This window comes from Trichogramma pretiosum, unplaced genomic scaffold (assembly GCF_000599845.2).
Source record: "Trichogramma pretiosum strain Unisexual culture from Peru unplaced genomic scaffold, Tpre_2.0 scaffold25, whole genome shotgun sequence".
Taxonomy (NCBI): Eukaryota; Metazoa; Arthropoda; class Insecta; order Hymenoptera; family Trichogrammatidae; genus Trichogramma; species Trichogramma pretiosum.
The window spans coordinates 1,388,907-1,412,533 of record NW_019641621.1 but is presented as its reverse complement, the minus strand read 5'-3'; the positions used below and the strand labels follow the sequence as shown (position 1 = coordinate 1,412,533).

The 23,627-nt window shown below is 42.3% G+C and overlaps 2 protein-coding genes across 3 annotated transcripts in view; one reads left to right on the top strand and one right to left on the bottom strand.

Moving 5' to 3' along the window:
• LOC106654069 (transcriptional activator cubitus interruptus) overlaps nucleotides 1–17,013 on the top strand; it is a 33,143-nt gene extending 16,130 nt beyond the window's left edge. Inside the window, exons 2-11 of the mRNA XM_023458889.1 lie at nucleotides 3,735–3,982; nucleotides 4,944–5,033; nucleotides 8,101–8,289; nucleotides 8,853–9,214; nucleotides 11,091–11,348; nucleotides 11,934–12,098; nucleotides 12,403–12,567; nucleotides 12,649–13,722; nucleotides 13,813–15,378; nucleotides 15,409–17,013. Coding sequence (XP_023314657.1) covers nucleotides 3,735–3,982; nucleotides 4,944–5,033; nucleotides 8,101–8,289; nucleotides 8,853–9,214; nucleotides 11,091–11,348; nucleotides 11,934–12,098; nucleotides 12,403–12,567; nucleotides 12,649–13,722; nucleotides 13,813–15,378; nucleotides 15,409–15,870 — 4,579 coding nt within the window. The 3' untranslated portion in view covers nucleotides 15,871–17,013. The remainder of the gene's footprint in view (nucleotides 1–3,734; nucleotides 3,983–4,943; nucleotides 5,034–8,100; nucleotides 8,290–8,852; nucleotides 9,215–11,090; nucleotides 11,349–11,933; nucleotides 12,099–12,402; nucleotides 12,568–12,648; nucleotides 13,723–13,812; nucleotides 15,379–15,408) is intronic.
• A 73-nt stretch (nucleotides 17,014–17,086) lies between these two features.
• On the bottom strand, nucleotides 17,087–23,382 carry LOC106654080 (golgin subfamily B member 1). 2 transcript variants are annotated; one of them, XM_014373769.1, is made up of 13 exons: nucleotides 23,283–23,382; nucleotides 21,750–21,943; nucleotides 21,497–21,672; nucleotides 21,141–21,423; nucleotides 20,771–21,078; nucleotides 20,269–20,700; nucleotides 19,991–20,164; nucleotides 19,695–19,862; nucleotides 19,369–19,626; nucleotides 19,008–19,297; nucleotides 18,830–18,935; nucleotides 18,572–18,748; nucleotides 17,087–18,498 (listed from the first exon to the last, which is right to left on the bottom strand). In XM_014373769.1, exons 2-13 carry the CDS (start codon nucleotides 21,904–21,906, stop codon nucleotides 17,854–17,856), a joined length of 3,174 nt encoding a protein of 1,057 aa, XP_014229255.1. In that variant the 5' UTR covers nucleotides 21,907–21,943; nucleotides 23,283–23,382; the 3' UTR covers nucleotides 17,087–17,853. The 2 variants fall into 2 exon arrangements, with proteins under 2 accessions (XP_014229255.1, XP_014229256.1); XM_014373770.1 differs by lacking the exon at nucleotides 23,283–23,382 and adding an exon at nucleotides 23,166–23,250.
• Nucleotides 23,383–23,627: the final 245 nt, after the last annotated feature.

The window sequence follows — 23,627 nt, the reverse complement described above, 5'->3', positions numbered from 1 at the left end:
GTGTAAGCTGCATACCTGACTTCTGGACGCGAATAAAACTAACGCCCCGACAGCAGCAGCACCGCACGGATAATGCGGTTTTCAATAAACGAGCAGCAGCTCTATAGCTATATGAAGCGCACCAAGTAGCGCCGTGTTGTAGTATCAATGGCCATCGGCCTTTTTCCACAAATATTAAATACTTAAGAATTTTTCACTTTTCGCAGGCATTTATAATTCCTTTATGCCTTTAACGCGTACGTAATATATATCGCATTCAACTGTATAGGCGTGTATATATCACGGCATGTTTCACACAACAATGCACGCTGGACGCCGCGTGAAAAGGAAGCAAAGTCCCCCCGCAAAAGGGCGGACATGCGCTCCGTACGCATTTTTATTCATATACACGTGTAAAGACGTCACAGGCACTTGCGTCGCATTCGTCGCTTTTCTCATCGTCCAAGCTTTCTTTTCATTACTTTTTTTCCTACATACATCGAGACTATTGTCCTAAAGCTTTACATACAGATCAGAGTTACAGAAGCCGCGCACAAAATCAAAGTATACGTGTGTGACTCGCTGTACGAGGAATCATTTCAAAGCTTTTCTCTATAGAGCGAGTGAGAATTTCCAAGTAGCGTCTCTCTCTATGGCATTTTTTGGCCCTAGTAGTGACATTTTTCTGGACAAAAAGGAGCAATTGTGGCCCGCACGAGCTCCGCTCATTGATATCCCAACTAACAACTTGACCGGTCTCTGCGCTTTTGTGACGCATAATTTGCTGCTAATAATGCCCGAGGATTTTCGGATATACACCCCGCAGCTTTGTCACTTATGAGATTCGACCGAACGAGCGAGAGCAAAAGATCAGAAAAATTCGTACACGGGGACGCTTTGATGTCCGCGGGAGACGCGACCAACCAACGAATTGCACTCGCCTACGTATTGTGCACGCGCGGACGTGCCTATAAATACCTAGACTTTTGGCGGGCAAGTTTCAACAAATTCCAAGCTGATTGAGTTCATTCGGAAAAATATAGCAACTTGATTTCTTTTATCGACTGCTTATAAAGGGGATTGCTAATCGAGTACAATTCGATTATTTGTAAATAAACGGGGGATCCTTCACCCTCTCTATATTTGTGGTATTATCAATCGATATACCTTTGCAATATGTTCGCGTCCAAAAACAATCCGATATTCGCAATTTTTATTTCACGTCACGTATACGTTAAAAATAAATGAATCCGACAGATAAACTTCATTTTTTCCACTGAATTTATTCTCGTATTTGGCATTCGGCGTGTTTTTTAGCTGCGTATACCGAGGGAGATCCCTTTGCATAGAAAAATCACAAATAAAATCATGCAGGGAGTAAAGTTGCATATTTGCTGTCGGGCCGTGCGTGCAAATGCATAAATGCGATGCAATGCATTGCACTTGCACGCGCACACAATACCCGGAGAGAGATATACTCGCACGAGAGATGAAGTTGGAAGAGGCCACGCGAGCCCAACGAATAAAACATTTTATTCGCTCGCGCGTCCATGATGGCGCACACGCACGCATACGTGTATATATATGAGCCAAGCGATAAGCCAATGTACGCATCGATACGATTGTTACGAGAGGAGAGAGGAAGAAACCGAGAGCTGGACGTTTATACGGTACTGACACTCGGGCATTTAATGTATAATAACGCCAAAGGCGTTTATAAATTACAAGTTTTGCACCCAACGCATCTGCCTATTTACCATAGCGGGGCTTATATAGGCGATCCACGCGTGCGTGTGTGCAGAGCTAGAGGGCCCCCCGACTTTTGTGCGTCGACTCGATCGCGGCCGCCGCCGCCGACTCAAGCGAGCCGAGCCAAGAAGCGCGCGAGCGAGCCTATGATAAAATCTCGACTTTTTCAATGTCACTCGTTTGAATTATCGGCCCGGCCGATCGTCCGCCTCGTGCTGCTATACACGCGCTCGAGTCTGCCTTTATTCGCGCGCTCACGAGTCGACTCTGCTCCGCTCGCCAGATACACGTATTGTATATAAGTTTGCCGCGTCGCGCGCACACGACCCAGCTCCGATGATTAAACATTCGCTCGCACATTGACACTTTTCTCTTTCTCGCTCGATCGAGTAATTGCGCCGATATATAGCTGTGCTGAGTGGCTGCTGCTCTCGAGAGTTCCTTTTTTGTCCCGCGCATCTTTTTTAGTGCAATACAACGGGTGCGAAGCTCGGGGAAATCATAAATAACGTTTTTTTCTCCGTCCTTTTTTTTTTTTTTTTTATAATTCATTCAAATGTTTTGCTGAAACCTTAGTCCGGTACACGCGGGTTTTGTGCGTATATGTGTACAAAGTATATTCGTCGAAAATATACGTAATAAATTTAAAGTCTCAATTCGAAGGCAGCTCGTCGGCAGCCAAGATGAAAAAGGCTCCGAAGATAGAACGCGCCTGAGTTGGGTCGCGCGCCCAAAGAGAGAAAGAGAGAAAGAAAGAGCGGATGCATACAAGTGCGAAAAGAAGAATACGAGCTTTGCACATGTGCCGAGCGAGCCATATGGTTTAACACTACCTCGCACACTTTATATAGCGTACGAGTTCGCCGGCTTTGCGAGACAGATCGTGCGTATAATATACCATCTTGACGATCCCGATATTATTTTAAAGTCTGTAATTATTGGACATCGATGCACTTCGTGCGCATAGAAAGGCTATTTTTCACTTTTTCGCGCTCTTTTCGTCTCTAATTTCGAGCGATAAAATTACGATAGATTAATTTGTCCGAAAATGTGTACGAACTACAACGAAGCGTTGACAGTATATCTATATGCGGCAGAGAGCGAAAGACGATGACTGCTCGAGCGACGCATAAATACAACGACGAGATGCAGTACAAAGGATATAATTGATCAAGCCTTGCCAAGACACAGACACATTGAGCGTCAATCTCATTCGTTATAATATATATTTAAGACGTATATATATGTGCTGGGTCGAGCAGCGCAAAGCCAACAACTAATTGATTCGCAGAATTGGCGCAGGCCTCGGAAAAAAGAGATTCGCAGTCTCGAAATCTCACTCAGTCAAAACCTCCTGCAAGCGGGATAAAAATCGAATAATAAACATTGAATGAAAAAAAAGAGAGAGAGAGAGAACAGACAGCAGTCGTTTGAGCTTGTTCTCCGACGCGCCCGGAGGACTCCCCCATGCCTTGCTTCTTTTTTCCGTTGACTATTTCTGGTGTAAAACAACAACAACCACATCAAAAAAACACAAAGATAATGATAGTAATTTTAGGCCTTGCGAGCGTGGGTCAGGTGAACGATACACTTGAAAAAAGCTCGCTCGAGCACTATCAAGTGCAGGCCGAGAATCGGAAATCGGAAGGGAATACAAGCCGAGCTTGTGTATACGGAATATCGAAAGCTCAACGAACTTTGGGTAATTTTCAGTCGTCGTAATACGAAACTCGTCGCGTCGCGTCGATCAATAGATTGTCTTACACTTTGGAGCAACGTCGTCGTGTGGCCGCATGAAAAACACTCGAGTGCGTACGCGCAATAACACCGACTGCTGCGCGCGGAAATTGCGTTTAAAATAAACATCGAACGATCCTCGCTGGTGTTGGACACCCGATCCCGCTGGTTTGTCAGCGCGCAACGAGATGCAATGATACATGAATCAAAGCAGGTCAATCGTCGAAATTCCGTCCAATAATCGTGCGTATGTAATTTTTGCTTTGCAGATTGGCAGGTAACACGAGCCTGACGAATGGGACGAGCAACGGCTTGGGGGTCGGCGGCAGCGACCCGGCCGAGGGCGACACGGGCAACGACGGCGGTGGCAACGGCAACCCGGCCAGCGACTTCATGCGACGAAGCCATCCGCTGCCCGAGCACGCGGCCCTCCATCCCGCCTACAGGCTCAACTACATGGACCATCTGTATCATCAGCTGCAGGCGTCGACGCACAGCCCCTCGGCCTCCTTGCACGGTGAGTCGAGTCCTCGATTGACGAATTAATTAATCGTACCAATATGGGCGTAAATCACGAGGCAGTTGTGCCTTGTGATTCCGCGAATATCGTACCCGAGCGAGCTTTAAACTTTTCTGCCTCGACACCGATCGCGCTAGTGTATAGTCTGGTATTTTTTTCGGCAAATTATAAGAAAAAATTTGGTGGAGCGAATAAATCTGCGATACTTCTCGGCGGGAATCAGGCGTGAAAACGATCGGGAGGAACGAGTTAACCAAGATGATATCGAGAAATATGTGACTTGTCACTGCCAAGGACACTGGATCGTTATTCATATAATATAATATTGTAACATATTATTTGCCGCCACCTTGCCAATAATATGTTATACAGATTACGAGCGAGATCGAGCCATAAACCTGCTAGTCCTTACTTTTTAAAGGTAGCTCGTGTGTGTATAGATTTGCATGCGTATACGAGTCTTATATAATAGCTTCATCTTTGCTCGCTGCGCGAGGATGAGAGATGCGGGCGGATGCCTCGCTGTAAGCCGAGTCTCTCTCTCTCTCTCGTTTATTCCAACGCTTGGGCCCGCATTTCCTCGGCGGATATCTGCAGAATTTGCCGTAGCTTTTCAAGTTGGCCATTTTTCTCGAGTTCGAGTTCGCGCGAGCGGCGAGATCCTTCTTGCCTCGAGAAATTTTCCTATGCGATGAATAAAGCGTTTGAACGAGTATCGGCCGATCTGTCTGTGCGAAGCTTTGCCTCCCCACTCGAGTCGTCGCGAGCCTACTACCGGTATACTGCTCCGTTTATAAACGATAAAGCGACATACCACGCGTATCGTGTGTCGAGCGTAATAATATAAAAACAACAAAAACAAGACTCGAAAGAGAGAGAGAGAGAGAGAGGAGAAAAAATAAGAAAGAGCGAAAAGAGAGCAGGAACTAACATCTAAATGTCTGTTTTTTCTTGGCAGGATTGGGTGGCTTGGGCTCGGAGTATCTACTTCACGCAGCTGGCCCCGGCAGCACCATAGCCTCGTCCGAGTTTCCTTTCTCGATAGACGGTAAGTTACAAATTCAGTCAAAATTCACTCTTCAAACCATAATAAGCTATTAATCAATTACATAAATGATCATGTATCAAAATATCCAAATTATGTTTGGTGAAATCATGTATAATTTTTATAATGCAAACGTCGTCACTGTGTAAAAAGGACGAGAAGCGAGAATCAAAAATAAGAATTAATAAGGAGCATTTGCCCAAGAGCTTAGCACGCTAATGTGCTCGAGGCAGCCGAGTCGATAATTAAAGGCGCAAGTTTGCACAAAGAGCTGCAAACGAAAAGAGCGCAAAGTAGCTGCTGCGTCCGTAAAAGAGGCGCCAAGCCGCCAACACGCGTTCGCTCGCACTCGTTATTGTGTCAATATCGTCCAACGGGGCCCTACCTGTCTCTCGACCTATCCACACGAGTGTCAAGCTTCGCGGAGAAGAAGCGAAAAGTAGCGGACGAAGGAAAATTGCGTATTAGCTGCTGTGTCGTCCAAGGAATATATAGGCGGGAGGAAAGGACTCTTGGCGTTCGTGTTCTCTCTCTCGCTCGTGCAGTATATATATCGAAAGAGAGCTGGCGAGGTAGCAGCCAACGGCCGAGTGAGAAGTACACGAATGCCGAGTGGCGACGAGGGATATTCGAACGTGATAAGAGAGCCCCCGACTGCATGCATATAGAGCTCTCTGCTCGTTAGCAAGGCCAATATCTTTTGCTCTCCGTTGCTCTTGATACATGCTATACTGTGAATGCAGAAACCGGCCTCCGCTCTCTCTCTCTCTCTACATGGTATATAGCCGCTGCAGCTTACGTAGCATAGAACCCTATAATTGAAGCGCGCATTGATAGAGAAACCAAACGAAGGAAGAAGAGAGAGAGAGAGAGAGAGAGAGAGATTGAGAGGAGAAACGCCATACAAGTTCACCTCATTAACACCTAAGCACACATCGACACGTATGCACACTACTTGGTCCTTTTTGCCGAGAGCAGCAGCTCTATATGTATGCAGTCGGGGGCACTTAAACGACGCGACGCTCGTAACATGGTCAATTTTCTCGATTCCACTGCTACCGCGCCGAGCGAGCATTTTCATTTTTCACCTTCTCACCGTGATCTCCACAGATCCAATTGTCATTTTAAATCATATGAAAAAACACACTTTTATAAATGTCTCAATTAAATGCTAATTTCTCCTTCAAAATTTATAATGCAATCCCTATCGCGTGAATTTACTTTTAAACCTTATCCGCTCTCCGTATACTTTTGAGGCCCGAGTCGTATCTTGTGTGAGAAGAAAAATAAAATTAAAAAGGTAATCTACTCGAACTCGAATGTATTAATAAATGGAACGTGTTCTCGTATCGAGTATACGCTTTGCCAAAGGAGCTGTATATTTCATGAAGGGATAATCAGGCTACCCTATAAATGTGCCCGAGCGTAGAAAAAAAATGCAAATTATTACATATACCTCGAGCGAAACCCCACAACATTTATTCTCGTCGACTTTGTGCATATATATTCAGCGTCCGTCGAAAATTTTTCAAAGCTCTACGTACGGTGACGTTAATTTTCGAACGATAAACCAATAGTTTTTCGATGCACTGCCTCGATAATCGTCTTGAGTGATCTAGACCTATCCACAAAATAGAATCAAAAAAATCGAAAGAATTTGATCGATTCGTAGGAGAAAAAAAACGCGGATGAGCCAAAAGAAAGTGAAATTAAAATATGCCATTTGTTTAACGAGTCGAACATAATGAGTTTACCGAGCTGTGCTGTGTAGATCGACGAAGAGGACGTTTTTGTCTTTGTGCTGCAGCTCGAGCCTATACGCATATATCCATATAAACCACGACGAAACCGATGTGCAAAACCAAAGTAGCTTTCGTACAGTGTGCAGGCGCATAAGCGGCTGTTCACAAGCACAAAGACGCATGTATATATAAGCTCGCGTCGGTGCATATATAGTATATTCTGTGGGAGTTGTCCGCAGCTTATAAGAAAAAAAAAGCCCTTTTGAAAATTGAAATACACTCGTGTAACTCTATATGTCGAGCTCCGCGAACTTGTGCTCTGCCTGCCTGCGTTCAAGTTGTGCGCGTGTGTGTGCGTACTTACCACCTGAAAACCGAGAATCTATCTGCACCTTCTTCTTCTTCTTTTTACTGCATCTTTTTGCAGAAATTTCCTTGCAAGCTACCACAAATTACACGAGGTCCAGTTTAATAATGCGCGCTGCCGGTCATTTTATTGAAAACCGCAGTCGCGGCCAGCCCGATGATTTATTTCATATTATGCACTCGATGCGCGCGCGACGACAAGTCGACCATTTAAATCATCCTCTCGATTATATTATAGCATGAATTATGATTGAATTTATCGACCGATGTATCGTACTACCAACATTAACGTATCGTAATAGCAAAAAATACGGAGTCATTTCCAGTTTCGAACGTAATAGCGCGTTATATTTACCGCCCACGCGCGAACGTCTCGAAGCAGGAAGAAAAAATTGCGCTCGCACAAAGTGTCAGCTTTTAAAATTCAAATTTATACGCGGGCACGACGGCGTTCAGACGTCAGAATGAAGAGATGCAAAGTCTCGAGGCTCGAATGAAATCATCAAGTTTCTCAAGCGAGTCTGTGGTTTCAGGCAAATAGCCGTTAAAGAGCTCGAGACCACATATTGCAATTTGCCACGTACCAATACGCGCGCGTTCTTGTGTGTGTATAGTCGTGGTGGCTTGGCTTCGTCCTGCACCGCACCGTGTACATGCGTTCGTACAAAGGAAAGAAAGAGACAAGACTTTTTTTGTTGTTTTTGTTTTCTGTCGCTTCTCGATAAAGCGCGCAAAATTCACTGTCATTTTTCGCATGGACATGCACGCGCGCACAAATGTACAATGGAGGCATTTGAAAGAGAAGAAGATAATGCAGTCGAGTCGAGCGCAAAACTTTTATCTCGTTATTCGAGCATCGTACGATACGTAAAGTCTGGAGGATCGATCGTTGTATCATATCGTAATATTATAATTAACGTATACAAGATATTGGATTGATTTTGTTTGTGCGTTGATCGCAGGTTCGAGACTGGGCAGCCCTCGGGCCTCGGCAATAAGGGCCAGCCGCAAGCGAGCTCTCAGCAGTTCTCCGTACTCGGACCGCTTCGACATCGACAGCATGATACGCTTCAGTCCCAACAGTCTGGCCTCGATCGTCAACGGCTCGAGGAGCAGCAGCGCCAGCGGCAGCTACGGTCATCTATCCGCAGGTATGTGCAGCCGCGCGGATTCTTGCGAATCATCCTCGATGAAAAAAGAAAAATAGGCGCGTCGCAAAAAATAGATAAATCCACACGAGGTCGCGCCGAATGAAATGTGAAAAAGTAAAAGGGGCCGCGCAAAAAATGCCATTCGTATCCGATGCATCGGGACTCGTCGGGAGAGTATCGCGATACGGTATTTGCGCGGGCTTGGTTTCATATGCAGGCGCGAGCTATCGATATCGCGCTGAAAAGCGATAGCCGCGATTCAGTCAATTACAATCGTCGTGCCATTGGTTGGCGCGCGCCTCATATATAATAACGATATAAGTTCAGCGATACGATTGTGTAAACAGAAGAGGCCACTGTACTCGTGTACAGATAATGCGGTATATATTGTGCGGCTGTTGGGCTCGAAAGAAAATCAGTACTCGTGCCGATGTGTATGTATTGTTGACCGGAAACGATCGCGAGCCTGTTCTTTCCATCGCGCGTTTACGATGACTCTCAATATAGGATACGCGCAATCGGCACACGTTCATGTATTATTCTATTTTCATGCCACTCGTCAGCCATGAGCCCGGCCCTGGGCATGCATCCAGGTATGGCGCCGCATCTGCAGCAGTTGCAGGCGCACCTGTTGCGCAGCGCCGCGGCTGCGGCCCTCCTGCCTCACGGCCACGCTCTGCATCAGCCTCCACCCGGTCAGCCGCCACCGCCGCCGCCGCCGGCCTCGCAGAATCCTCCGGGGCCGCAGCATCCCTCGCACGGCCACGGGACTCCGCATTCCCACGTGCACGGACATCACACGACGCAGCAGCAGCAGCAACAACAGCAACAACAAGCGACCAGCGTCACGGCTCACACTCAGCTTTATCCCTTGTCTCCGCATCACGGCCACGCACCGCCCAGCCTACTGCCCACCAAAACCGAGGTAATTGTACGAGCTGCCACCGTGTCCAGCTTATTCCGGCTTTTTTCATTTTTCATTTCGCGCCAAAAAAAATCGGATCGTTTCCTTAATTGGTAATTATGCCAAAATTGACTTTTTCAACAATTCGGCGCGAGCACGACACAAGGGCGTGTAGCGAGCTAAAAGGTGCAGTAGGCGATTATCGAAGCTCGAGCGCGAGCCGGCCAAGGGACAGCAGCGGCAAATGGTCTGGGAAGCTCAGCGCGCGGAAGGCGTATTATGTTACCCCCGACTCGTTTTTTACTCTCTTGGGTTCTCTCTGCTCTCGCTGTCTTATTTCTCGGCTGGCGATTTCGAGTAGTGCGGACTCTTGCTCGGATTACAATCGTTTTCGCGTATGGGCGAGTTCGCATGCAGCGCAGAATTTTTTTTTTTCCTTTTTTAATACATTATATTATGTTCCGAGCTGGGCACGCGGGGAAGAACGACGAGGTGGCACCAATCTATATATAATTATTTTTCTGCCATTGAAACGTCGAGCGCGAAATTTGTATATCTTGCGCGTGTCTCGATTTTTTCCGTCTCTCGACGCTTGGTGCTTTCTACAGATGTAAAAGCAAAAAAGCCAAAGCTAAAGCCAAAAAAAAAAAATTAAATGGTCGCGCAACGAGAGCGTCGACGCGAGAGGGAAAATTGAGTCATCGCGAGCAAGTCGAGTTGCGTCACATCGGGCGGCCGTTGGAGAGAGACAGCTCAGCGACGTGCAGCTGAGACAAGTCGCCGGGATTTTATTTTATAATATACACGTATAGGAAAAATTGGCTGCAGCCTCCCGAAGCAAGTTTGTCGGCCTATATCGAAACTGCCGAGGCAGTGCAGTGCGTGTGCGTCCGTGTATTTCGTTGGCGCACGAGTCTCTCGCTCGGTCACTTTACAACGCGCGCACTTTACAACTCTTTTTCTTCCGCGTACCTTTGTAAATATATAAATACACGCATGCACACATGTGTACGAGAGCGAGAGAGAGAGAGAGAGAGAGTAAAGAACCTGGCCATGCTGGCAGGCAAGACAACGGCCGTCCGATAGGTTGGCTTCGGGCGCGGGGCCCTGCGTGGAAGGGGTGAGATAATGTCGCGTTCGGCCCAAAAGTGGGAGGAAAAGGGAGGTCTGATGGCTGGGCAGCAACGTCAGCACGAGGCAACGAACGCCAGCGAGCGAGCGAGAGAGAGAAAGAAAGAACGAGAAGCAAGTACCAAGAGTAAAAGAGAAAGAACGAAACGCAGCATCTTGTGGCACTCTTCGAGACTCCCTCTTTCGATGCTACGTGCTGCTCCGCGAGGGAGAGGTTCCCTTTCCTCTCCCTCCTCTGTACCTCGTCTCTACACCTTTCTACGCGCTGCTCTTCCTCTCTCTCTCTCTACCCCTCTCTCTCTTTTCTCTCTCTCTTCGGTGCAATGCAAACTTACCTGCACACAACACACCGTAATACATTATGGAGGTTGAAGGCTCACGATCAGGGCCTCGAGTCCTCGAGAGACCAAAGCACGCCCTTATTTATAATTCAGCGCTTATCTCCGGCCTTATACATATATATATTTTTTTTTACTCGCTTCTCGCGCACAGCTCCATCTTCCTATCTCTCTTGTTTCACGGAACGATGTTTTCTCTTGTCTTCGGATACCTCTTGTATCCGAGGAGACCTCGAGACGCGACGAGATCGTTGCCAAAGCGACCTGCACTACGCTCCGTAACGATCCCGCTCCTCCCAACACACACACACACACCTATGCTATGCTCCGCGTACCTCGTCGAATTATTGAGCCAAATATTTACCATTTATTATCGATGCCATGCCAATGTAATAATTGTATGATCGTTTGCGTTGCGCGCATTTCAGCAGGGTCTCGAGTCTTGCCGAAGAAATTCCGACGTGTCGTGCAGATCCGTCACGGCGGAGGCCGACACGTCGACGAGGCGAGGCTCCACGAAGATCAAGAGGGAGCCGGCCACGACGACCACGACCACGGCTACCAGCACCATACCCTCGAGCCACTCGCAGGGTCTCAGCCCGAGCGACGATATGCGAGACGAGCCCGGCGATTTCATCGAGACCAATTGCCACTGGAAGGACTGCGGACTCGAATTTCCCACCCAGGTACGACATTGATTCGCCCATTTGTATCTACCTATTGTGGCCCATTTTCCAGCCATTCGAGCTACAATTCGCTTACTGCATTGATCCAAGAGGAGACGTGACTTTGGGCTGATTTGAAGATTAAAATCGTTTTGAATACATCTCGAGATACAAATCCTTTTCTAAGCGTTCTCGTACCTTCTTTACTTCCATTTTATTTCTAGTTTATACTTTTTACGTGTCAGTGACGTTAAATTTTCGACAACAATGACGAATTTAGTATTGTTGGCCATGAATATTTCTAAATACGTTTTTGTATATTTTTTAACTCGTGTTTTTTCTATAAGCTCCAAAGATTTTCGATTTGTTTTTTTACCGGTTCGTTTTAAGCTTTCACGAAACCCCAACAACATGACCTTGTTATCCCCTAAAATCGATGTAAATACGTGCTCTGTGCCAAATAATGTCGGTAATATTTGAAATCGCTCCAGTAAGCCAATAACGAAGATGCACATTGTACGCGAGATTAAAAGCCACGATTGTAACTCGATGGAAATTATTCGCTCCGATCGTTGCGATGCATAAAACGTCACGTGACTTTTTCAGGATGATCTCGTCAAGCACATCAACAACGATCACATTCACGCGAACAAGAAAAGCTTCATTTGCGGCTGGGAGCAATGCTCGAGGGACGAAAAACCATTCAAGGCCCAATACATGCTGGTCGTGCACATGCGCAGGCACACCGGCGAAAAACCACACAAGTGTACGGTAAGTTTACCCAACGAATATTTATTTTTATATAATATTATTAATGCCTGAATATATGGCGAAATTCTACTGAAAAAATCATAAAATATGTATATGTACGTTTGCCATGCTCTCTCGATGGAATTTAAAGCGTTGATAAAGGCTCTCGAAAGCTTGGGATAAGGTGAGACTCGAACGGATGAAACGTAACTTTGTTATTGTTGTTGTTGTCGAGCATGTCACCGAGCATGATTGTAGCTTTCCCTCAAATAATCCATAAAAAAGAGAGATCATTGATCGATTAATTGATTAATACTGTTTGCAGTTCGAAGGATGTTTCAAAGCGTACTCGAGATTGGAGAATTTGAAAACTCACTTGAGATCGCACACGGGTGAAAAGCCGTACACCTGCGAATACCCGGGCTGCAGCAAAGCCTTCAGCAACGCTTCGGATCGCGCCAAGCACCAAAATCGCACGCACTCCAACGAGGTAACGAACGACTGCATATCAACGATACAGTCATTGATCTTTGACAATCGACTAATGGACTTTTTTTTGCCCCATCGTCAGAAACCGTACGTGTGCAAAGCGCCGGGATGCACGAAGCGATACACCGACCCGTCCTCGTTGCGCAAGCACGTGAAGACGGTCCACGGCGCCGAGTTCTACGCCAACAAGAAGCACAAGGGCGGCAACGGCAGCAGCAGCAGCGACGGCCACGGGGGCCACGGAGGCGGCGGCGGCGGCTCCAACGGGGCCCAGCCCGGCGACCTCGGAGCCAACGACGAGCCCGGCAACGGCGGCCACAGCAGCCCGAGCCGCAGCGAGGACCTGCACGCCAAGACCCCGAGCCTCTCGAGCCCCAGCGTCAAGTCCGAGAGCGAGGCCAACAGTCCGCAGGGCATGATGAACCAGCAGGGCAGTCCTTTGCACGTGGCCAACTGCATGGACGACGGCTCGGCGGCCAATATGGCAGCCACGTTGGCCGGTCACGGAGCCGGCGACGGGGTCGGCGGCGACGAGCCCTGGACCGAGGAGCCCGACGATCTCGACATCGCCGATCTGCCGCTGGCCCTGCGCGCCATGGTCGGTGGCTTCGAGGCCCAGTCCCAGCCGCAGGTGCCGATCGCCTCCCGCGGAAGGCTGAAGAACCGACTGAGCGGAAAGCCCGGCGCCGCGGTGGCCACGATCGGCTCGCGCATCGCTCGCGGCAGTCCCTTCGTCGGGCCCCAGGGTAACATCGGTGAGCTTAACAGGCGCATCAACGACCTGAAAATGGAGACGGGCCCAGCGGCGCCCGTGGGGCACGCCAAGCAGACCAGCCTGGCCGACCTGCAGATCAGGCTGCAGCCCCTGAGCGATCCGCGCCGCGACAGCAACGGCACCGTCAGCACCTACTACGGCAGCATGAAGTCCGCGGACTTTGGCAGCAGTCGCCGGAGCAGCCAGACGAGCGCCGTCAGTGCCATAAGAAACGGCTCGCTCGGGCCCGGCAGTTTCTACGACCCCATCAGTCCCGGCAATTCCAGGAGGAGTAGCCAGCTCAGCAGTGTCTCGGCGCGCGTCAACGCCTCCAGCAATGCTCTGCAAATTCCCTACTCGACCAGCAATCTCGTCGTGCAAACCCAAAACATGTCCTTACAGGTATGACTTATTTTCATCTTATCCTCTTCGTCGTGTATCAAAAAAAAAAAAAAAAACACCAAAATTCACTCGCGAAATTATTGTTTGCAGGGCGCACAGGCAACGATGGGCAACGACTGGACCGTCATGGGTCAGTGGCCTCCTGGCGCAGCCGGCGACAGGAGAATGTCCGAGCCCGCGAGAACCATCCACAGTCAACGAGTCTCGCCGGCCATGCCGCCCAGACCACGATCGGCTCAACTGCCGGAACTGCACCCGAACCAAGAGGTCATCCTCGACGAGGTCGGCGAGGGAGAAATGGTCGAGAACAAGCTCGTCATTCCTGACGAGATGATGCAGTACTTGAACCAAGTTCAAGCCGCCGACATCGTACCTCCGTCGGGCTATCGCAACAGTCCCATGCCCAACTGTCGATCGCCCGTTTGCACAAGCGCTCAGCATTGCCAGCAGCAGCAGCAACGTCAACAAGCAGCGACCTGCAATTACAATTCGAACAATCAAGCTGCCTCCTGCAATTTCGGACAAATCAATCAAACCGCTGGCAGCGCCGCGCCTCAGGCTTCGAATTGCCCGGACTACGCGGCGGTCGACTCGCCGCACTCGATATACTCGAATCCGCGCTCCAATCAATCGGCTAACTACTGCGCTCCAGCGAGTCATGGACCGGTCCAAGCTTGCCCCTTGCAGTCTAACTCTGGCCAAACAGTTTTAGCCGATGCGCCGCTCAGCAATCAAAGTAACCCGAGCGAGCAGCCTATGACATCTCCTGCTGCTGGAGCTCTAGCGCCGCCTCAAGTTCTCCACAACATGCAGCAAACCTCGGCTCAAATGACTAGAAATTGCTCCAAAATCACGTCGGAACAGAATACAACTTTCTATCCTACCGGATACTCTTGTTCGGCTCCAATGAACAACAACTGCCCTAGCATCCAAGTGCAGCAGCAGCAGCAACGACTTCAACAACAACAGCCTCAAATGGCCAATCGAGCAACAGTAACTGCAGCAACCCCTTGTGTTCCGGCAAATTTCAATAACATGAGCAACCAGCCCTGTAACGCTTATCATTCTGCCCGACCACCGAGCAACGGATGCTCGACAGTCGCGCCACATTGTCAGCAACAAGCTGTGCACGTTTATCCTCATCAAGCCACGAGTAGGCAAATGGGACAGAATCAAAATGACGTGGCCATGAGCACTGACCGATGCTCGCTAGCTTCGCACGATAACAATTCGATGCTCAACGTCCGAAAAACTCCACAGAGTGGTCTTAAAGCCAATGTCATGAATCCTATGATGAGTCCAAACACAATGGAGCACTGCCCACGCCAAATGGCATCTCCTCATTCAATTGTTCCTAATTCTAAGCCTGTCAACTCTGTTGGCATGATGGATTTACAAATGCAGAATCCCTGCTCACCAGGATCAGCGAGTAACTGCTCTCATTCCAATCCTATTGGACCTCATCATCCCATGGTCAACCCAAATCTGTTGCCAAAGGACCAAACATCCAAAAATTGTTCCTATAATAACGCTCACACCCAGTATTGTTGTCACAGTCAGGCTCAACATCAAAATATGGCTCAACAACAGCAATCGCAGCAAACACAACATCATCATCATCACCATCACCAACAGCAGCAGCAACAACTACAACAACATCAGCAGCAGCAATTACAACAACAACAGCAGCAACAACTACCACAACCACAATTACAACAGCAACAAATTCTACAACAACATCAATTAGTTAACAATTCTCATTTTGTTAGTTGTGGCAGCGAATGTCCATGGACTTTTAATGGAGGACAGTGTCACATGGCTTCGAATCCACACCATGGCCATAACGGTGGCGATGTACCTGAAATTCAATGCCGGGACATAAGTCAATCTCAAGGCTCGCCCATGAAACCTCCACAAGGTATGCAGCAAGACTCCTACCGAAGGACATTGGAGTACGTGCAACAGTGTAGGAATTGGTCGAGCAATGCGTCCATGATGTCAAACGCTGAGTCCAATGTATCTAGTTCTACTCATCCTCTAACATTGCCACAACCTTTATCTAGCAGTACCAACATGATTGTTAATGATATGACTTCTTCGCTTAGTTCTTTGTTAGAAGAAAATCGTTATTTACAAATGATCCAATGATCTCGAAATTGCAATTAATTATTAAGTATTTATTATAAATGAATAATCAATTTTCGTGAGTGTGCTTGAACGTTGAAGGAGACTGTCATACGAACTATTCAACAAAAGTTATATTTAAAGTGTTTAGACTATTACAATATATAGTGAATTAAAATATTTAAAACTGAATTATTCAATTTATTATAAGAACTGTAATTAAATTTATAAATATTTATCGGCTATATAGTATCCTTAAGTTGTATCAGTAATAAAACCAGAGTAATTGTCTAATGAAATTTCATGTAAAATCTGTATTTTGTGCAGATTGATGTTTTTGTATTATTTTACAATAAGAAGTGTGAATGGAAACGAAGCGAAGTTAATTGACAGCCGCTTGATAACAAAATGTCTTAGTTTCTAAAATAATGGGAAAACGAAAATTTCGATAATGCTTTTTCTCAAGATTTTTATACTAGGCGACGACACAAACTGTGATATATTTGAAAAATCAAAGTCGACGCTGCAAAAAAATGAGCGGTCTTAAATAAACTCTTGCTGCAATACTTTCATAAACACAATTAGTTTAGATATATAATTGTAGATAGAGACGTTATTCTACCGGGTGAACATAAATAAATTTCTAGTTTCTTTTTTACTATGAACAATTAATTTACAATTATATATGAAAATCAGTTATTGAGATTTTTACTATGTACACATTGATAATTAATATAACTGTGTTATTATTATAATACATTTATTCGATTTTTTCATTTTGCTATATTTTTACTCTATCCTAAATGTAAGCTCTTTTATCCTAAATGTCTGTGAATTTTTAAGTATGACTGACTACTTTAAATTTATTATTATAATTTTCGCGCCATCATCTACGTCAATTTTCTTCACGAGTCAACGCAAATTTCTGTAGAAATTGTAAACAGTGCAATTGACAAATAAGGAAAGTTAATTACACATATTTTGACTCTGATGTAGTGATTAATTGCAAAACTGTTATGCAGCATGTTTTACTATTCCCTAATCCCATTATTATACCATGACAAGTTGAGTAGTATTCAAAAAATAAATTTGATTAAAAAGAAAACTGACTTTTGTGTTACAATCATTTCAAGAAATTATGCTTTTATTTAAAATAAATTATAACGATGCCTCATAGTATCAAAATCGAAAGTAAGTATAATAATTAAGCAATCATTGTAATTAAACAAACAATGGAACATTTACATTTCATCAATTTTATTATCACCATTAAAGTATAAAAACAAACAAATTATTCTTACAAGTGTACATTGTGGCTGACACAAAATAAACTTATTTTGTTATACAGATTAATTATTCATGCAAGTATTTTTCTTTCGATGGTGGAACATTAATATTTCATTTATAGAATAGATATTTTTTCCCCAAGATCATTTTAAATTTAGAATTACTTGCTTTTTTCGTGACAAATTGTACAGCTTTTACCAAGTACATTATCAGACGTAAGAATCTGTAGTGCATCGTAAGTTGTTGAACATTTTTCGTAAGTAGACGATAAAAACACAATGCAAAACAAACGACAAACTTTTAACCTTATAATTAAACATGATAAAACAATAAAAATACAAAATTCAGGTGGTACCTGATCGAAATCTAAAAAACTCACACTTTAGCTAATGTCAAAAGTCATTGGCTCATATATTACAACTTTAAACATATAAAACTGGAATTGAACAATGGTCAGAGTTTTTTCAACAAAACCAAGAAAGAATCTTTCTTGTTTTCTCGTTTTTGACTAAATTAAAAAATAGATTTTAAACTATTAGTTAATTTATTCAGTCAAAATGCTTCATTTAATTTTAAAAGAAATAAAGTAATTTTAATCATTAATTTTTATTCTTTACCTGTGTGCTAGTTTAAAATGGGCATTAATTCATATTTTCCAGCATTGTAAATTACAGTAAAATTTATTAACACATTCCTTTTTTTATTCTGATCAATAACAGTCTAAACTAAGCTTGGATCGTCTTGTTTCTTATCGTCCTCTGCATTTCGATCGTTTTCAACTAATGGCTCTTCAGGTAATTGACTAGATGGTAAAATATCAGGCATGAGAGGAGTCATCGGTCCACAGCTTCCATGTAGCTTTTCAAGTCTTGTATTCAAATCAGATCCTCTCTTATTAGTATCATTAACTTTTTTTACCAACCATTCAGCTTGTCGCTCTAAATTTTGTAATCTCACAGCACGAGCGTCCAGCATTTCAGAAGTCTGACTACTGACTTCGGGCAGTGTACTTATATTTTCTTCCGCCTCACACGAGTTATCGTTTGAATGACAAGATTGCTCGATTAAATTATTATCACAATTCATGGCAGGTAATAAGGTTTCCAAGTTGTCAATTATATTTGGCAAATCAAACTTTTCATCTTCTATTGTAGTGCTTGAAGGGTTACACATTTTTATATTTCCATCATCACTATAATTACTTGTTAAATTGATCGCTGGTACTCCATGACTAGAATCACTCAAATTATTATGAAATACCAGCACTTCGGTATTGATATTTTTAGTATCTATTGAACTCTCAATAACATTGGAGGGTGTATTATCATTTTGATTGATCATCTGATTTTCAGTGATTAAAGGCTCCTATTATAATAAAAAATTAAACAATAAATTATGCAAAAAACATGGAAAATAACGTTTACTATCTTAGACTTACAGTGATATTCGGAGTAAATTGGAAATTACCGTTCATTTCCAACACATTGTTTTCTATTTCTGATTCCGGAGTTAGATTACGTTCGCCCGGTGATGAAGATTCTTGAGATTCTTCAAAAATTTCGCAATCAGTTTGTTGTTCTGACTCGATATCTGGTATAATGGATCTCGATGCGTCCTTTGAATAATTTTATGGAGTTTTGGACTTATGAATATTTCAAAAGCTAAATAAGTCAAACAAAGTATGTGGTCTACTTACTTTTATGTAACGTTTACGCAAAATTATCGGTCGAACTTTACTCTCATTGTCTTCGTCTTCATCAGATTCTCCTTCGTCGATGCTATCGCTAAAGCCACTTTCGCCGCTAAAAAGTATTATTACAGTTTTTTATCGAACACCTATCAATTTTTTTAAGTAGAGATAATTAAAGATGTACCTATTGTTGAATGAATTTCCATGCTTTAACATAGATTTTCTAGCAGCAAATTCTCTGCGCAACGTTCTCCACTCTATTTCTGTGTTGTTATTTTTTTGTCTTGCTGACGCCCATTTTTCTCGACAATATTCAAGCTCTTTCTTCAATTCCTGTAACATTTTTCTTTTTTGCTGAAGCTCGTATCGTAAAATTTTTTCATGAGTATGGAGTTGCTGGTGCTGAACTTGCATATGTCCAACAACTCCCCAAGTTTCATTCAATTCATTTGAAACTGTCGATAGCCTTTTCTCCTACAATGAATTATTCCACATTATTAAGATTGAAAAGTTAACTGTATTATGTTTTATAATCATTAACTAACTTGTTCTGATAGTTTATTTTCAAGATGGCAATTTAGTTGTTTCATACGATTCATTTCTTTTTCAAGATGTTTTTTTTCAAGAATAAGATCTTTGAGCCGTATATAAGTTTTACTAACTGATATGACTAAACGTGTTCCACTTGGAGTTTCTACTGATTTATAGCAGCTATCTGGTGATGGTTCCATAGTCACTTTTGCAGTTGAATCCAATGCTTTAGTTGCATGGCAGCTTAGTAATTCCAACAAAACTCTCCAAACCTATAATAAGTTTAATCGTTTAATTTATATTTTACGGATTATTTTCCATGAAAGTTGAAACTTAATACCTTTGGTAAATTATTAGCAATGTTTTCTTCTTGAGTATCTTCTTTTTTTGTTTCATATTGATGATCTCGACCGTCAACCTGTTCAATTATATCCAATAACAATTTTGGCAATGCCGCTGCTTCGGTTCCGTTTGCTTTAGCTATGTCACTTATTAAATCATGATTTTCCTACAATTAATAAAACATTATGAATACTTTGAGAAGCAAATTATTTTGAACAATAAAGTGTTGAAAGTAACTTCTCAAATTGAATTAATATCATAAAACATTAGCACTAGTTTAATTGTTATACGTACTTGCAATAATTCGGTTAATCGATCTAGGTTCATCTCAGCCGATGAAGCACCAAGTAGCATTTGAGTGAATAAACTATTGATGATAGTCATTTGATTTTGTAAATCTCTGCATTCTGCTTTTGTTAAACCTAGTTGCGATTCCAAATTTAGTATCTCCATTCCTTGACCATTTACCTATGTAAAATATGAATCAAGTTAAAGAATAATATTTTGAAAGAAAATAAAACAATAATAATATAATTTTTTAATTTATTGCACCATGATAGGCTTTGTTTTACCTTATCTTCAGTTTTATTTAAATCTTCTTCTAAAATTAAGTTAGATTCTTTGCAGTTTTCAAGTTTAGATCTCAATTCCTTAATTTCTTGAAAATTTATATCCTTAATTTCCAAGAGAATTCTGGATCGTTCGTTAGAGAGAGTTCGTGCTTTTCCGATATCTTGTACAAGGTATTCAGTCTCTCTTTTTATATCATACTTTTTGATATTATCAAAATCATTCTCCAAGAGCAAAGATGAGCGAGCAAGTTTATCTTTAAGCGAGTTAACTTGCTTTATTCTTTTAATCAAATTCGAACGAGTTTCTTCAGACAACTGTTTGAGTGAATGTATTCGTAAACGATGTTCATCAGGATTATTTTCCAACTGAAAGCGTAAATCATCCGTGCGTTCCAATTGAACTCTAAGTTCATTCATCACTTCGTTTGATATCTATGTAGAATTAAAATTAACAGGTATTATTATTTCTGAAAGAACCGAAAAAATGTCAAGAAGTACGTACTTTTATGAGGTCTGAAAGCCTTAAAGCTTCGATAAGCTCCTTAGCCTTATCATCAAGTTTTAGTAAACAATTTTCAGTCTCGTCAGAATCTGTTGCGTCTATCGATCGATTACTTTTCAATAATTCCATTTGCCTCACTGTTTCGGAATGGGCAATTTTTTCATTCTGTAACTCTCTTTTCAATCGCTCCATTTCAGATGAAATATTCGCAAGGGCTTGCTGCCTTGCTTCGCGTTTTAACAATAAATCGTGTTGGAATTCTTCCATAGTCATCGTAGAACCAGCATGATCAATCATTTTTACTGTATCTAAAAATGTTTATTAAGTAAATAATCGATTATAAAAATTAAAAATAAAATGAAGGGCTTACCTTGCTGCTGATCATTTTTAATAATATTTTCATCCATAGAATGAATTGCTTGACCAGAATCGACCATTGTTACAGCGCTGCGATTCCTTTCTTCTTTAAAAACTACTAATTCGGCTTTGAGTTTGTTAATCTTTTCATCTTTATCCTTGATTTCTTTGTCTGCGTTAGTTTTTTCGGAGAGATATGAATCGCGCTCAGCCAAAAGTTTAGAGTTTTCGTATTCTAATTCCTTGAGTTTTTTTTCGAGAGCATCCATTTTTTTGTCTGTTTGTTCATCATCGATCTTTTAAAATAATTTAATGTTCAATATATTTTAAATTACATTATATTTATAAACTGCTTCAAGGACAAATTACCTTATGATTGTGTAAAAATTCTTCATTTTGTTCTACTTCATTTTTTGCTGCAGGCTCTTCTTTGAAAAAGTCACTTTGATTTTGTGTTTCATCCCTCAAACGTTTTCTTTTTTTATACTGCTTGTTAAGAAGTCTATTAGAAGTCTTTTTTTTTCTTGTAGATAACCTTGGTTTAACTAGTGAAAGTAAAATATAAAATATTATATAGACTATGAAACTAAAAAAAAGCTTTTTGTATCAGATTTTTATTCACCATTTTTTGTAGATTCATCTGGACTTTTTGATAACTCAGTTAAAATATTTCGAAAATGATCAAAAGTGAAATTGTAAGCTGTAGCTAGTTGCTGGTTAGCAGCTGCTAAACATTTTATTGTCTGAGCCAAGCTCAAATTTTCTTTGAGAGTATCCATTGCCGAACTCAAATACAATTTTATGAAAAATTATTATCTGGAAAGTATAAAAGCTTATAATAAAGCTGAAAAGTTATTAATTCAAATTTATACCCAGATCTGGTTATTTTTATTTTTATAATTATAAAATCAGCGGCCAGAACGATTTTTGCATTGCAATATGGCAAAATGATTTGTAGATATTTACACAATTTCAAAAACCGATAATAACCGATGAATCCATTACAGTCATTATTTTAAACTTTTAATGGAACAGTTATATTGATATATTTTTGTTGAAAATGAATTGAAACATAGAGTCCTAATCGTATAAAAGTTACACCGAATATTTAGATAAAGCAAATTTGTAGGAATATTCGTCGGTTACTTCGTCTATGTGACTAAGCCGTATCTGACTGACGCTCAAATAATGAAAATTTTAGTTTGAATATAATACTGATAAATTCCTAATGTCGTAAAAGGTATGTCATTTTATAAATAATGACGACAGAAAGGATCGAAATTGTGCCAAAAAATTTAATTAAACATTCAGTTCGAAGAAAGAAGCTATGACTATAAATGAACAATTTATAAATGAATGTACTCATTTGGCGTAAGAGATTTCTTTGTGTCGTAAAAGCCGGCAGCACGTGATAGATTCCGACGAAATCGAGTACATGACGTATGAGAATTTCAGACTTTTTGGTTGAAATGTATGTTCAATGATGAAACATCGGGAGGTATCGAAATTTTTAAAAAATCGGCGAATTTGTTAATTAAAAGTCGAATCTATGTTTGGTATATTGTAATTTATAATTTTTTTTTTTTTCATTAATACATCAATCTTATTTTAAAAAATGTTCAAAGATTTATGAAGGATGCGATGCGAAGCTCTGAAATTTCTGAATTCTTTGAAAATTTCCAAGCGCAATTAGTGATTACGAGACTTTATGAGTAAATTAAAAGTTTTCAAATTAAATACCCCAAAATCAATACTTTTTATACTTTTAATTGTGTCAACTCAATATATACACATAAGCTGGCTCTATGACAAACAGTTACTATTCAATGATTCAACTCGAACTTAAAAGTTGAATCAAATGTATTATTAACTATTGCGAACATCTCTATGGAAATCATGACTTTAAAAATAAATATGAAATATGGTATAAAATTTTCTAGTCAATAAAGCATTGAAAATAAACCTTCGGTAATATCAATCAAGCTAAAAATAAGTTGAGCCGCATACAGAGATGAAATTTTCATTGTCGTGAACGTACATGAATTGCAAAGACAAAGACTTGTGAATAAGACGAGCTGGAAAATACTCTTAATCATAAAAAATTTAACACAACTACTTGTTCTCTTTGATGATTCACGAGCACTGGTTTACTCACTTTGATTTAGCCAGACACCTTTATATGCGCTGCGTTTCGGACGCGGCGGTACACGCACAGTGCGGATGAACGAGAATCACGACTCAAACCGAGCGCGAAGGCATTTGTACTGGTGCAAAGTAAAAGGTTCACTTATTGCAATAACAAATGAAAAGATTCGCTCGCTGCTGAATCCCCAAGTCTAGCGGGGAAACTGATTAGCTTTTGGCTAAATTCCAAAAACGTTAAAGACGCCTTTTCTTGTTACAGCCCTCCTCCACGCGCACACGCGCTAAAAATAAAACGTTATGCCTACTGTTAGTCTGCATTATTCAGGGGGGTTTTCTCGCTCAGTTCCACATTTCT